This window comes from Otolemur garnettii, unplaced genomic scaffold (genome assembly GCF_000181295.1).
Source record: "Otolemur garnettii isolate 467f Iridium unplaced genomic scaffold, OtoGar3 scaffold00295, whole genome shotgun sequence".
In the NCBI taxonomy this organism is placed as follows: domain Eukaryota; kingdom Metazoa; phylum Chordata; class Mammalia; order Primates; family Galagidae; genus Otolemur; species Otolemur garnettii.
Window position 1 is genome coordinate 755,965 of NW_003852690.1, and position 15,885 is coordinate 771,849.

The 15,885-nt window shown below is 37.3% G+C and overlaps 1 protein-coding gene across 3 annotated transcripts in view; it reads right to left on the reverse strand.

Annotated features, from left to right (window-relative positions):
- PHKA1 (phosphorylase kinase regulatory subunit alpha 1) overlaps positions 1-15,885 on the reverse strand; it is a 404,208-nt gene that overhangs the window by 343,536 nt on the left and 44,787 nt on the right. For all 3 annotated transcript variants that reach the window (XM_003803354.3, XM_003803353.3, XM_012813746.2), the window contains exons 7-8: positions 7,937-8,035; positions 6,523-6,669 (exon numbers count right to left, since the gene is read on the reverse strand). In XM_003803354.3, the coding sequence (XP_003803402.1) occupies positions 6,523-6,669; positions 7,937-8,035 (246 nt within the window). The remainder of the gene's footprint in view (positions 1-6,522; positions 6,670-7,936; positions 8,036-15,885) is intronic.

A 15,885-nucleotide genomic window follows, 5' to 3' on the forward strand; every position in this document is an offset into this window, starting at 1 on the left:
ACAATATGATCTTATATTTAGAGAACTCCAAAGACTCAACCTCAAGACTCCTGAAGTCATCAAAAAATAAAGTAATGTCTCAGGATATAAAATCCATGTCCACAAGTCAGTAGTCTTCGAATATGCCAATAACAGCCAAGATGAGAGGCTAATTAAGGACACAACTCCCTTTACCATAGCTTCAAATAAAATGAAATACCTAGGAATATACCTAATGAAAGAGGTGAAGGACCTCTACAAAGAAAATTATGAAACCCTAAGAAAATAAATAGCAGAGGATATTTTTTTTTCATTTTTGTGACAATTTATTTTTATTTATTTATTTATTTTTTTTATTGAATAGTAACTGTGTACATTGATGCACTTTGGGGGTACATAGCCTTCATGTAGCTTTCTTAGTTATTATGTCAAAACAATCACATTCTACTCATAGAAAGATTCACTTGTACCCTTGCAAGATGAACCACAGAAGTGAACCCTCGAATCCCTCTCCCTCCACTCTCTCCCCCCTCCCTCCCCCCTCCCCGTATCCTTAGGTTATTAGGTTATAGCTTTCATATAAAAAGTTTTAAATTAATTTCATAATAGGTGTGTATACATTGGATACTTTTTCTTCCATTCCTGTGATACTTTGCTAAGAACATTTTCCAGCTCCATCCATGTGAACATGAAGGACGTAAAGTCTCCATCTTTCTTTATGGCTGCATAGTATTCCATGGTGTACATTTACCACAGAGGATATTAATAAATGGAAGAACCTACCATGCTCATAGCTAGGAAGAACAACATTGTTAAAATGTCTACACTTCCCAAGGCAATCTACCGATTCAATTCCATCCTTATTAAAATACTAACATCATACTTTCAAGACTTGGAAAAAAAATTCTTCATTTTGTATGGAACTAGAAAAAAAGCCTATATAACTAAGGCAGTTCTTAGTAATAAAAGCAAACCCAGGGACATCAGCCTACCAGACTTTAGGCTGTTTAACAAGGCCACACTAGTCAAAACAGCATGGGATTGGCACAAAAATGGAGGCATAGACATTTGGAATCAAATAGAAAACCAGGAAATGAAACTTTAAAATCTTACAGCCACCTAGTCTTTGATAAACCAAACAAGAACATACACTGGGGGGAAAAATCCCTATTCAATAAATGGTTCTGGGAGAACTGGATATTCAAATGTAAAAGACTGAAACTGGACCCACACCTTTCTCCACTCAAAAAAATTGATTCAAGATGGATAAAAGACCTAAATTTAAGGCATGAAACAATAAAAATCCTCAAAGAAAGCATAGAAAAACACTTGAAGATATCAGTTTGGGGAAATGTGGATGGACTTTCCTCAGTCCATGACCTTACTTTGACCTTAGAGGACATAAGAGTGTTCAGAGAGCTCCTGATGCAAGCACAGGAGCATCGGAAGCCTGTTGGCATGCCACAAAGCAGCACTGTGTTCTCACGGGTAGGGTTGGGAAGCGTTCAAGGAAATGTTTATACACAGATTAGAAACCAACAAAGTTGTTGAGGAAAGAAACTGAAAACCATGAGAACTATTACTTGTTATGAGAACCATCACTTGTTGACAAAGCCTTGTAATATTTTCCTAATAAAAACCCTATGGGAGCTGAGGGACTCACTCTCTGCAGAGTGACAGTGAGCCTCTCTCCTTGAAGCTTGTACTTATCATCCATGTCCTGTGGTCCATTTCTTCAGAGAAACTACAGTTTCCACAGATAAACTGCAACAGAAAAAGACTTTATGAAGAAGAGTTCTGTGGCAATTGTAACAACAAAAATAAACAAATGGGACTTAGTGAAACTGAAAAGCTTCTGTATGGCTAAGGAGACAACAACCAAAGCAAATAGACAACCTACACAATGGGAAAGGATATTTGTATATTTTGAATTAGACAAAAGTTTGATAACTAGAATCTACAGAGAACTCAAATTAATCTACATGAAAAAAGCCAACAATCCCATGTATCAATGGGCAAGACAGATGAATAGAACCTTCTCTAAAGAAGACAGATAAATGGCTAGCAAACATATGAAAAAAATGCTCATCGTCCCTAATTATTAGAGAAATGCAAATCAAAACTTTCCTGAGATATCATTTAACCCCAGAGAGAATGGTCCACATCACAAAATCTCAAAACTGCAGATGCTGGCATGGATGTGGAAAGAAAGGAACATTTTTTATACTGCTGGTGGGACTGCAAACTAATACAACCTTTCTGGAAGGATGTATGGAGAACCCTCAAAGAACTCAAGCTAGACCTCCCATTTGATCCTGTAATTTCAATACTGGGCATCTACCCAGAAGAAAAAAAATCATTTTATCATAAGGGCACTTGCACTAGACTATTTATTGCAGCTCAATTTACAAACGCCAAAATGTGGAAACAGCCTAAATGCCCACCAACCCAGGAATGGATTAACAAGCTGTGGTATATGTATGCTATGGAATACTATTCAGCTATTAAAAAAGATGGAGACTGTACATCCTTTGTATTAACCTGGATGGAAGTGGACCACATTATTCTTAGTAAAGTATCTCAATAATGGAGAAGCAAGAATTCTATGTAGTCAATTTTGATATGAGGACAATTAATGACCTAGTACATAGTGAGGGGTGGGGAAAGGGGAGAGGAGGGAGAGGTAAGAAGGAAGGGGGTTGGGATGGGAAGAACAGAAAGAGGGAAAGAGGGAGGGAGGTGTGGGGTCTCAGTGTGTGACACACCTTTTAGGGGCATGGCACAATTATAAGAGGGACTTTACCTAACAAATGCAATCAGTGTAACCTGGTTGTTTGTACCCTCAATGAATCTCCAACAGTAAAAAAAAAAAAAAAAAGATAAAATAAGAAAAGGTCTCCAGCAACCAGACAGTAAGGGTCCACTGTCAGCTCAAGGGTGACTCCTTCTGGTATTCAGTAAAGTCAGGAAGGTCAGTCCAGCAAAAGAGTTAGTCCAGGGGGGTTGGTGCCTCCTTCCCCACCTTACAACAGAGCCACACCCAGTCACTGGTAACCCCTCAGGGCTGTTGCCCATTTCTCCCCAATGAGCCAAGGCACTGGGGATTTGCATCTGCTAGAGTCTAAGGGGAGTCAGTGCCTCCTTGGCTGAGCTGCCACACTCTGCCACGAGCAGGCACAAGGAGTTCAAGCCTCACTCTATCCAGTGCTCAGTGGAAAGTGGTAAGTGTTCCACCTCAGTCTGTTCCAAGCTGGGAGTGTTTCTCTCTCTTAGAGTCCGCCCCTCTGCCCAAGTTACACTCCTCCTTTGACACCCCTTCAGGGCAAGGTCTGGCTTCCTCTGGTGGTCCACAGAATTGGGGAGGTGTCTCTCCAAAATTTGGCCCCCAAGGGAATGCACCACTACTGCTGCCGCTGTACCACAGGTGCTGCCACATGTGGGTCCCCGTGCTGCCGCTACCATCATGCCTCCAGCCATACTGCTGCCACTGTCCTTCCACTGCTATACACGTTCAGGGCATGGGGCCAGTCCTTCTCCTACTGCATCTCCCCACTTCTACTTGAGTAATAGTTTCAGCGCAGCTGCGCTGTGGCCCATGCAATGCTCAGCCCTAGCAAGGAACCACCAGACACTCCATGTTCTTCAGTGGGTAGGCTTCTAGACCACCAGGTAAGAGGGGAAAGATAGACTGAGAGTTCAGACTGGCAGGAAAATATGTGTTCAACTTTTATGCCAGGCAAGAGAATGCCCAGGCTCAGAGCAAGATCTTTCTGGAGGAGTCCCAGCCATTAGCAGCTCTCTACCATGGGGTGAAACTTGTAGAAAGCACACAGCAAACCACTCTCTTGGGGGAAGGGATAGACTCTCATCTTCTTTGGGATGGGTTTTGTACCTGAAATTTGCTTCCCTGGTGTGATGGCTTGGCTCAGCAGGGATGACGTGCACTTATCAATCTCTCTCAGCTTAGCTCCCAAATTTCAGCTTTACTGAGTTCACTCATTCCATTATCTATCCCTCCAGATGGGAATTTCTGTTGAAAGCTGGCTCCAGTCAGCCATCTTACCTCCTTTTGACCCAGTTGAATTTAATTTTGTTTTTCTCTCATATAGGGCATAGTTATTTATTTACTGGTTTTATATTAGTATTGCATACCCTGGGGTACTTGCTATTTCATTCTTGTGATACTTTACTAAGAAGAATGTTTTTCAACTCTATCCAGGTTAATACAAAAGATGCAAAGTCTCCATCTTTTTAATAGCTGACTAGTATTCCATGGCATGTATATATATATATACCATCATTTTGCCACAAAACAATAAAAATTCTAGAAGAAAGAGTGTGAAGAACTCATGATACTATTGGCCTAGGAGAAGATTTATGAAGAAGACCCCCTTGGCAACTGCAGCAATACCAAAAATAAATAAAGGGGATATGATGAAGCTGCAAAGCTTCTGCACAGCTAAAGACAGAATAACTAAAACTAATGCAACATTCAGTATGGGAGAAGATACTTGTATGCTATGAAACTGACAAAGGGCTGATAACTAGAATCTTTAGAGAACTGAGACTAATCAACAAGAAAAGAGCAAATAATCACATTTATATGTAAGTAGGCAAGAGACATGAACAGAACCTTCTCTGAAGAAGATAAATGGCCAACAAACAGATGAAAAAATGCTCATCGTCACTAATCATCAGAGAAATGCAAATCAAAACCACCCTGAGCTATCACCTAGCTTTAGTGCAAATGGCCCACATCACAATGTGTCAAAGCTGCAGAAGCTGGTGTGGATGTGGAGAGATGGGCACACTTTTACATTGCTGGTGAGACTGCAAATTAATAAGGCCTGTATGGAAAAACCTATGGAGATTCCTCAAAGGGCTAAACATAAACCTTTCATTTGATCCCACAATCCCATTACTAGGTACCTACATAAGAGAAAAAAAAATCATTTTACCATGAGGACATTTGCACTAGAACATTCATCACAGATCAATACACAATCACCAAGACATGAACCCAAGTGCCCATCAACTCAGGAATGAATTAATAAACTATGGTAGATGTATACAATGGAATACTATTTAGCCATTAAAAGACGAAGCCTTTACATCTTTTATATTAACCAGGATGGAGTTGAAGTACTTTTTTCTTCGTAAAGTATCACAAGAATTGAAAAGAAGCAAGGGACTTGAATATAAATTTCTCTAAAGAAGAAAGGTGCATGGCCTACAGATATATGAAAAAATGCTCTCCATCCTTAATCATCAGAGAAATGCAAATCTAAACTACTTTGAGGTACCACCTAACTCCAGGAAGATTAGCCCATATCACAAAATCCCAAAACCAGAGATGCTGCCATGGATGTGGAGAAAAGGGAACACTGCTACACTGCTGGTGGGAATGCAAATTAATTCATTCCTTTTGGAAAGACATCTGGAGAACACTGAGAGAACTAAAAATAGACCTGCCATTTGATCCTGCAATTCCTTTATTAGGTATATCCAGAAGACCAAAAATCGAATTACAACAAAGATATTTGTAACAGAATGTTTATTGCAGCCCAATTCATAATTGCTAGGTCAGGGAAGAAGCCCAAATGCCCATCGACTCATGAATGGATCAATCAATTGTGGTACATGCACACCATGGAATACTATGCAGCCCTAAAGAATGATGGAGACTTTACCTCCTTCATGTTTATATGGATGGAATTGGAAAATGTTCTTCTTAGCAAAGTATCTCAAGAATGGAAGAAAAGGTATCCAATGTACACAGCCCTACTTTGAAACTATTCATAGCTTTTATAGGAATGTCATAACCTAATTATAGCCTTAGAATATGGGAAGGGGGTGGGAGGGCGAGGTGAGGGGGGTAGATGGGTGAAGGGAGGGAGACTGGTGGGGTCACCTCTATGGTTTATCTTACAAGGGTACAAGTGAATCTTTCTAAAAGCAGAGTATGAATGTTTTAACTCAATAACTAAGAAAATGACATGAAGGTTATGTTAACCAGTTTGATGAGAGTATTTATAGATATGAAAACAGTACACTATACCCCATGATTGCATTAATGTACACAGTTATACTATAAGAAATAAAAAATAATAAATAAATAAAAAAGAATTGAAAAGAATGTATCCAATGCACTCAATACCAATATGAAATCAATAGATAAACAAATTTACACTCACAGGAGTGAAAAAACACAATGAAATTCAAATAGGGGGTTGAGGGAGGAGGGAGAGGCATTGGAAAGCTCTTACATAATGGGCGCAATGTAAGTATATACAGCACAGCCCCTGGATTATGGGCTCAACTACAACTTGAACTTTACCCAACAAACACAGACATGTAACCTAATCATTTGTACCCTCATATTAACCTGAAATAATAAAAAAGAAACTATTTTTAACAGGACAATGTGGAAAAATTAAAAGTTTCTTAAAATTACAGACACAGATCACACTCAAAGTCCTCAAAGGCACTAATTTCCCCTTAAAATCATAGCCTTAATTAAGAAAAAGCCAGACAGAGACATACCTGAAGCTTGGTGATGATTTCCTGTTTTGTGAGCTCCACCAAATGGCTATCCTCTACTGAAAAGGCTGGGAAGGAAACCACTGAAAGTAGACTAGCATCAACTTCTTTGGATGTCGAAGCACGGGGCAGTAGTGAATTAAGGATAGACTAAGAAAGGAAGTTAAAGGTGATGCATTAAAATAAATACTTTGGCACTGTAAAACTAAGAGCTTTGGTATCAAAAGATTTATATGGAAGAAATAATAATTTCAAAATTATTATTTTATATTAAAATAATATTATTTATTATTAAATAATTTGAAAATTATTATTATTAATTGAATAATTCAAAAGATTTATTCAGAAGAAAACCTAAACCTAAATATTATTTAAAAGTGAGTACTTAGAAAATTAGCTGTTTCTATAAATCATCCTTTGTCTTAATACTGCTCTATGTGCTTTTCCCATTCTTAAACTGCTGCTCATAAATCAATAAAGTAAGAGAAAATGTAGCTTCTGAGAAGACAGCTTAGCTTTTGTATTTTTGACATATTTTTGCCCTGGAAAATTTTGTGTTATTAAAACCAGAAGGTAATTTTATATTCAATAGGACACAACGGGCTCAGTGCCTTTAACTCAGTGGTTAGGGCACCAGCCACATGCACTGGGGCTGGCAGGTTTGAACCTGAACTGGGCCTGCTAAACAACAATGACAACAATAACAACAACAAAAATAGCCGGGCACTGTGACAGGGGCCTATAGTCCCAGCTACCTGTGAGGCTGAGGCAAAAGAATCACTTAAGCCAAAGAGTTTGAGGTTGCTGTGAGCTGTGATGCCACAGCCCTCTGAAGGCAACATAGTAAGACTCTGTCTCAAGAAAAAAAAAAATAGGACACCATAGGTATCTAATCAGGGTTTGAGGAAAAGGAGAAAATTCCTCCTGCCAATAAAAAGAACCTAAATTGTTCAATACGTTTGAATGTTCAATAATCCTAAACAAAACTGAATACTTAAACAGTCCAATCTCCAAATATCTAATCCTAGAGTCAACCAGGAAGAAGAGAATGTTTTAGAGCCCCTATCAAAAACTTTCAAAATCTACTGTCCCCTATTCTCTTTGTATATTTAGAAAAGAAGATACTCAGGAATAGAGATCATATCTGCCCTTTGATAAGACAACAGTGGATAATTCCAAACACCATGGTGGTATCCCTTTATAACTTTGCATGAAAGAATGGGACTATTTTACATTCCATGCTATATATATCAGGATTATTTCAGTACAGGATGCTTGATAAAGTCATTTGGGGGGGGACACATGGTAATAATTAGATTATGTACTTTGATTCAGCTCTCCTTAATCTAAAGTTCATATTAAATCGGAGCCTCAGCAAGAATAAAACTTGCCATTTCCATTTTCCATACTCCCTTACCTGGCAGTGTTGCACTTCATCAGCCAGAACATGAATAACTGACTGAGGCCCACCTTTCACACCAAACAGGTCCAATTCATCTAATGCTTCCAGGGCTGCCTGTGAGGAACAAAGAAGATAACTGCATTAAAAGATACATTTAGAGGTTTTCTCACTAAAACCCTGTATATTATTAATGCACATGATGTGACTTTACCATAGGTAAAGTATTCCTTTGGCAAAGTTCCAAATAAGATATTAGCACATAGGAAGTATAGAAGTTGTGTGGCTATAAAGGTATTAATACAATAACCATTAGGTTATTACTATATATCTAAGTTTCCATAGAGAAGTGAATGCCTTAGAAAAATGCTACATTTCACTTTGAAGATGAAAGTTACTAGTTATCAAGGCAAAGGAGGAGTTTCCATGTATTTTTTGAAATATGCAATGCATTTCTGTTGACTATAGTCACCCTGTTGTGCAATAGATCTCAAAATTTGATCTTCCTATCTGAAATCTGTGCCCTTTGATAAACAATCCCCCATTCTCTGCATTCCTCTGGGGTAACTACCTCCCTTCAGCCTTGGGTAACAATCATTGTACTTTCTACTTCTATGCCTTTAGAATATACATTTTTAGATTGTACATGTAAGTGAGATCATAATGTTTTCTTTAAAAATAGAATTTATTGGCTGGGAACAATGGCTAACACTTATAATCCTATCATTTGGGAGGTCAAGGTGGGAGGATCACTTGAGGATAGGAGCTCAAAACCAGCCTGAACAACATAGTGAGACCTCATCTCTGCAAAAAATGCTTTAAAAATTAGCTGAATTTGGTGGTGAATGCCTGTAGTCCCAGCTATGCAGGAGGCTGAGACAGGAGGTTTGCTTGAGCCCAGGAATTTGAGGTTGCACTGATAATCCCACTGAACTACCCCTTTGCAGCAGAGCAAGACCATGTCTCAAAAAATTTATTAATTTTGTGTTTTTTAAACATATTTTCTCATCATAATAGTAAGATATATTCCTTATAGAATATTTTGAAAACATAGTAAAGTATAGAAAACATAGTAAAGTATACAAAAATCACCCAAAACAACTACTGTTAATATTTCTGACATTTATTTGTATTTTTTCTATGAATATTTGTATATAATTGAGATCATATTTAGTATCCTATGTTTAAGATTAATAATTATTAGTATTATATAGCATTAGGATTTGTCCATTCTACAAAAGCTCTTATTGTGGCATAACATTTTCACATGGCTGTAATGAAGTATATTTAACCATTTACCAATTGTCAGAAATTTAAGTTCACTCTAATTTTGTGCAATTGCAAACAAAGTTTTTTGTTTGTTTGTTTTGTTTGACAGAGTCTCACTTTGTCGCCCTTGGTAGAGTGCTGTGGTATCATAGCTCACAACAACCTCAAACTCCTGGGCTTAAGTAATTCTCTTGCCTCAGCTTCCCAAGTAGCTGGGACTACAGGCACCTGCTACAATGCCCGGCTATTTTTTGGTTGTAGTTGTCATTGTTGTTTGGCAGGCCCAGGCTAGATTCGAATCTACCAGCTCCAGTGTATGTGGCTGGCACCCTAGCTGTTGAGCTATAGTTGCAGAGCCACAGAGTTTTGACAAACATCTTTTGCTAAATTATAAATTACTTGAGGTCAGGGCACACAGTGTGGCATACAGTAAGTAGGCTCTTGATAAATGTCAAACTAACAAAATAATTCCTTGTTGCACTTTAGATTTTTTTTAAGCATTACCTTCTTTAAGTTGAATCACTAGGTCAAAGGGTATGAATAACTTTTTAAGACATAATGCTAAATTGCTTTTCATGCAAGTTGTACCAATACTAGCAGCATCTTCCTTATACAATGTGTTACCTCAAAATTTTTCCCAAATTTGGTAAAAATGATATATCTTTTGCATTTATTTACATTAAATTACTAATAAGGTTGAGTATTATTTTAAGTATTTACTAGTTATCTATAGTAAATTAGATAAATCAAGTTATCCTCGATTATGAAGTAGACTTAACCTGGTATGTGGGTAGAAGGCAGTTCTGGAAAGCTTCCCTAAGGAAATAACAGCAAATGTGAGACCTACAGTGTGAAGTAGAAGTTGGTCAAGCACAAAACTCATTAGTTATGATAAAGACTTCAGCAGCAATTGCAACAACAATAAAAATAAACAAATGGACTTAATTAAGCTGAAAAGCTTCTGCACAGCTAAAGACACAAGTAAAGCAAATAGACAACCTTCAGAATGGGAAAATATATTTGCAGGGTATGAATTTGATAAAGAGTTGATAACTAGAATCTACAGAGAACTCAAATTAATCAACAAAAAAAGACCAAGCAATTTCATTTCCCACTTGGCAAGAGATATGAACAGAACTTTTTTTTTTCTTTGCTTTCAGAGCTTTGGGGATTTCCTTTTTTTTTATTAAATGATAGCGGTGTACATTAATGTAATCATGGGGTACAGTGTGGTGTTTTCATATACAATTTAAAATATTTTCATCAAACTGGTTAACATAGCTTTTGTGTCATTTTCTTAGTTATTGTGCTAAGACATTTATATTCTACTCTTAGAAAGATTCACTTGTACCCCTGTAAGATAAACCATAGAAGTGATCCTTCCAATCACCCTCCCTCCACCCGTCCTCCATCCCCTCCCCACTCCCCATATTCTTAGGCTATAATTATGTTATAGCTTTCGTAAGAAAGCTATAAATTAGTTTCATAATAGGGCTGTATACATTGAATACTTTTTCTTCCATTCTTGTGATACTTTGCTAAGAGAACCTTCTTTGATGAAGGACAGACAAATGGGTAATAAACATTTGAAAAAATGCTCATTGTCCCTGATCATCAGAGAAAAGCAAATCAAAACTACCCTGAGATATCACCTAACCCCAGTAAGAACAGCCCGCATCACAAAGTTTCAAAGCTACAGATGCTGGCCAGGATGTGGAGAGAGGGGACCACTTTTACACTGTTGGTGGTACTGCAAACTAATACAATCTTTTTGGAAGGAAGTATTGAGAATCCTCAAATAACTGAAATTAGATCTCCCATTTGATCTGCAATCCCATTACTAGGCATCTACCCAGAAGAAAAAATATCATTTTATCATAGGGACATTTGCACTGTTTATTGCAGCTCAATTTACAATCACCAAAATGCGGAAACAACCTAAATGCCCATTAATCCATGAATGGATTAAGAAAGTGTGGTATGGAATAGTAGCGTACCATGTAATACTATTCAGCCATTAAAATGATGGACACTTTACATCTTTTGTACTAACCTGGATGGAGTTGAAACACATTGTTCTTAGTATCACAAGAATGGAGGAGCAAGAATTCACTGTACTAGACACTAATATGAAGCCAGTAGATGATCTAATATATGCCCACATAAGAGAAAAACTAAAATCAATTTAAGGTGGGGGGTGGAGAAGTGAGGGAGAGGAGGAAAGGTGAGGAAGGATGGGGGAAGGGTGTGATCCCACTTAATGGGCACAATGTTAGGAGTTATGGCACATCTCTTGGGGGCGGGACACAAATATAAGAAGGACTCTACCTAAAAAATGCAAACACTGTAATCTAATTCTTTGTACTCTCAAATTAAACAAAAATATAACTAGAAACAATTTTTAAAAAAGAAAAAAATGCTCATTACTGTCTTAGTATTCTACCCCTTGCTCCCCAAAATTCATGTCCTCTTACAAACAAATGCATTCATTCCAACACCACAGACCCAAGTCTTAATTAATTCCTGTACCAAGAATAAAACTTAAGAGTACAAAGCCTAATCTGTGAGCCTATGAAATCAAAATTAGTTACCTACCTTCAAGAATCTCTGTACCAAGTTACTGTCTTAGTATTCTACCCCTTGCTCCCCAAAATTCATATCCTCTCACAAACAAATACATTCATTACAACACCATAGTCCCAAGTCTTAACTAATTCCAGTACCAAGAATAGAGTACAAAGCCTAATCTGTGAGCCTATGAAATCAAAATTAGTTACCTTCAAGAATCTCTGGCTCCATCCCTGGGAAAGTCTCTGCCGGGGACCTCAATCTGTTGATACATCCTTTGAAATCTAGGCAGAAGGTACCATGCCCCCATACCTCTTGCATTCTGTGGGCCTGCAGAATCAACACCATATGTATGCCTGAGGTTGGCTTGTACCTTTTGGAATGGTGGCACAACTTGCACCTGTGGCTGCTTGAGCCACAGCTGGGGCAGCTGCCTAATAGCTACACTGGAGTACAGAGAGCAAAGTCCTGAGACAGTCCTAGGCAGTGAGCCCAGGGAGAATACCTCAGGTATGTCCATTTAAAACATTCTGCACTCCTAGGCCTTTGGGCCTGAAAGATTTCTGAAACGTCTTTGGGGCCTTTCTTCCACTGTCTTGAGGACAGCACCTGGTTCTTTTTATCCATCTTTTTCATCTTTTTAATCTCTTTAGCAAATGATTTCTGGGCTACCCAGTTAGTTTCCTCTCCTGAACACACTTACATCACTCTTTACATGGCCAGGATAAGATTTTTTCAAATCTCTCTGGTCTTTCCTTGTAATTATAAATTCTATTTTTAATTTATTCCTATGGTCCTGAACGTCAGCATAAACACCTAAAAGTCACCAGGCAGTTCCTTCTATATTTTGCTTAGAAATTTCTTCTGTAGATATCCTAGCTCATCACTCTGAAGTCTAGACTTCCACGAAGCCAACGAACATAGACAAGTTCAACTAAGTTCTCTGTCAACTTGTAAAAAGGATGACCTTCTAATATCTGTTTCTCAGTTCTATCTGAAATCTCATCAGAATGGCCTTTACAGTCCATATTTCTATCAGCATTCTGGTCACAATGAGTCAACAAACCTCTAAGGAGTTCTAAACTTTACCTAGTGTTCTTGATGAGAATCTACACTTTTTATAGCCTCATCCTCCAAATTCTTCTACACTCTACCCATTACATGGTTCCAAAGCTGCTTCTACATTTTATCTTGTTTGTTATCAGTAACACACCACTTCTTGGTACAAATTTTCTATTGTAGCATTTTCTATTCCTTATAACAGAATACCTGACAATCAATAATTTATACAGAAAATAAATTTATTTCTTATAGTTATGGAGGCTGAGAAGTACAACAGCAAGGAACTGCATCTGGTGAGTGCCTTCCTGCTGGTTTGGACTCTCTTCAGAGTCCTGACGCAGTGTGGGACACCACATGATGGGGGGGGCTGAGCATGTGAGCTCAGATCCCTCTTCCTCTTCTTATAAAGCCACCAGGCCCATTCCCATGATAATGTATTAACCCATTAACCTACTAATCTGATAATCTGTAAATGGATTAATCTCTTCATGAGGACAGAGCCCTCACAACCCTAGTTACCTCTTAAAGGCTTAAAGGCCCCACCACACAATACTGCCACAAGTTTCAACATGAAGTTTTGAGAGGAGCAACATTCAAGCCACAGAAAAAAATAATTCTCTGTGTGTTTACAAAAAGAGAGAAAGACAGAAAGCAAATGTTAAATGGAAAACTTGGGTAAAGTGTATAAGGAAACACTTTTTATATAACTCCTATAGCTTTTCACTAAGTCTGAAAAGATTTCAAAATAAATTTTAAAAAACATTTTAGTGGCTAAAAAAGTTTTAAAGTCAAATATCCAAAAACATTGATAATATCCAGAGTTAGTGAGGGTTTGAGAAAAATGGTATGTATGGTATATAATAGCATATAGCCCTCATACATGGATAGGGAAAATACATAAACTAGTGGAAAGTTTTTAAAAGACAATTTAAAAGTGTGTATTCCTTAACTTCAAGGTTCCATTCTTAGGAATATTTCCTAAAAAAAAAATTTGTGCTAACACTATAAAAATACTAGGATAGAGTGTGGGGAAAATACTTGAAGAAATTGGCCTGGGAGAATATTTTATGAGGAGGAACTCCCTGGCAACTGAAGCAGCACCAAAAATATATTACTAGGCTCTGATCAAAATAAAAAGCTTCTGCACAGCCAAGAATACAGTAAGTAAAGCAAGCAGACAGCTCTCAGAAGAGAAGAGATGGGAGAAGATATTTGCAGGTTATGTTTCTGACAAAGGTCTGATAACTAGAATCCACAGAGAACTCAAACTAATTAATATGAAAGGAACAAATAACTCCATTTCATTGTCGGCAAGAGACTTGAACATGAAGAAGACAGGCTCAAGGCCAACACACACATGGAAAAATGCATTAATCATTAGAGAAATGCAAGTCAAAACCACTTTGATATATCATCTAACTCCAGTAAGATTAAACCACATCACAAAATCTGAAAACTACAGATGTTGGTGTGGATGTAGAGAGAAGGGAACACTTCTACAGTGCTTGTGGGAATGCCAACTAATACATCCTTTTTGGAAGGAAGTTTGGAGAACACTTAGGGAACTAGTAGACCTACCGTTTGATGCTGCAATATGTATATACCCAGATGACCAAAAATCATTTTACAACAAAGATATTTGCACCAGAATGTTTATTGCAGCCCAATTCATAATTTCTAAGTCAAGGAAGCAGCCCAAGTGCCCATCAACCCATGAATGGATTAATAAATGTGGTATATGTATACCATGGAATATTATGCAGTCATAAAAAAGATGGAGACTTTCCCTCTTTTATGTTTACATGGATGGAGCTGGAAAATATTCTTCTTAGTAAAGTATCTCAGGAATGGAAGAAAAAATATCCAATGTACTATTATGTACAATTATGTAAAAATATCCAATGGATATGTAAAAATATCCAATGTACTATTATGAAACCAATATATAATCACCTGTTCTTTCATATGAATGATAAAACACAACTATAGCCCAGAATGAAGGAGGGAAGAGGAAGGGGAGGGGAGGGGAGGGGGGTGGCTGGGTGGAAGGAGGGTAACTGGTGGGACCTCACCTATTGTGCATGTTGCAAGGGTACATATCAAATTTAGGAGTAGATTATAAATGTCTTAACAGAACAAATTAGTGAGGTGAAGGCTATGTTAACCAGTTTGATGTAAGCATTCCAAATTGTATATAAAATCAGAGCATTTTACCCCCTAAATGCAGTAATGTACACAGTTATGATTTAATTAAAAAAAAAAACCTAAATTCTGGTATATGTATACTATGGAATATTATACAGCCATAAAAAGATGGAAACATTACAACTTTTATGTTTACCTGGGTGGAGCTGGAATATATTCTTCTTAGTAAAATATCTCAAGAATGGAAGAAAAAATATCCAATGTACTCAGTACTATTATGAAACCCATATATAATCATCTACACTTTCATATGAGCGATAAAACACAACTATAGTCCAGAAAGAAGGAGAGGGGAGGCCTAGAGGAAGGAGCATATTTGGTGGGACCTTACATAATGTGCACAATGCAAGGGTACATGTCAAAACTATTAAGAGTAGAGTATAAATGTCTTAACACAAAAAATAAGTGAGGTGAAGGTTATGTTAACCAGTTTGATGTAAGCATTCCAAATTGCCTATAAAATCAGCACATTGTACCCCATAAATGCATTAATGTACAGTTATGATTTAATAAAAAAATAAAAAAACAAAAATAGTTGTGCAAGTTTACCAGCATGCATGCACAAATATCCTTATCAAAGCATTATAGGAATAGCAAAATAATTGGAGACAATTTCATCAATAGAGAAATTATTAAATACTATGCAGTGACCAAAAAGAATCAACTAGCTTTATCTGCACAAAGTGACATGGATAGATATTTGGTTATGATGGTCAGTGAAACATGAGATTATTAAATGATAAAAATCTGGTTATATAGAGTAGGTATAGTAGGATCTTAAAAAAAACCTAATATCTACATCACTTTGGTAATTTAAAAATATATTAAAAAGAAAATGTTTACCCAGGGGATATTTGATAGGT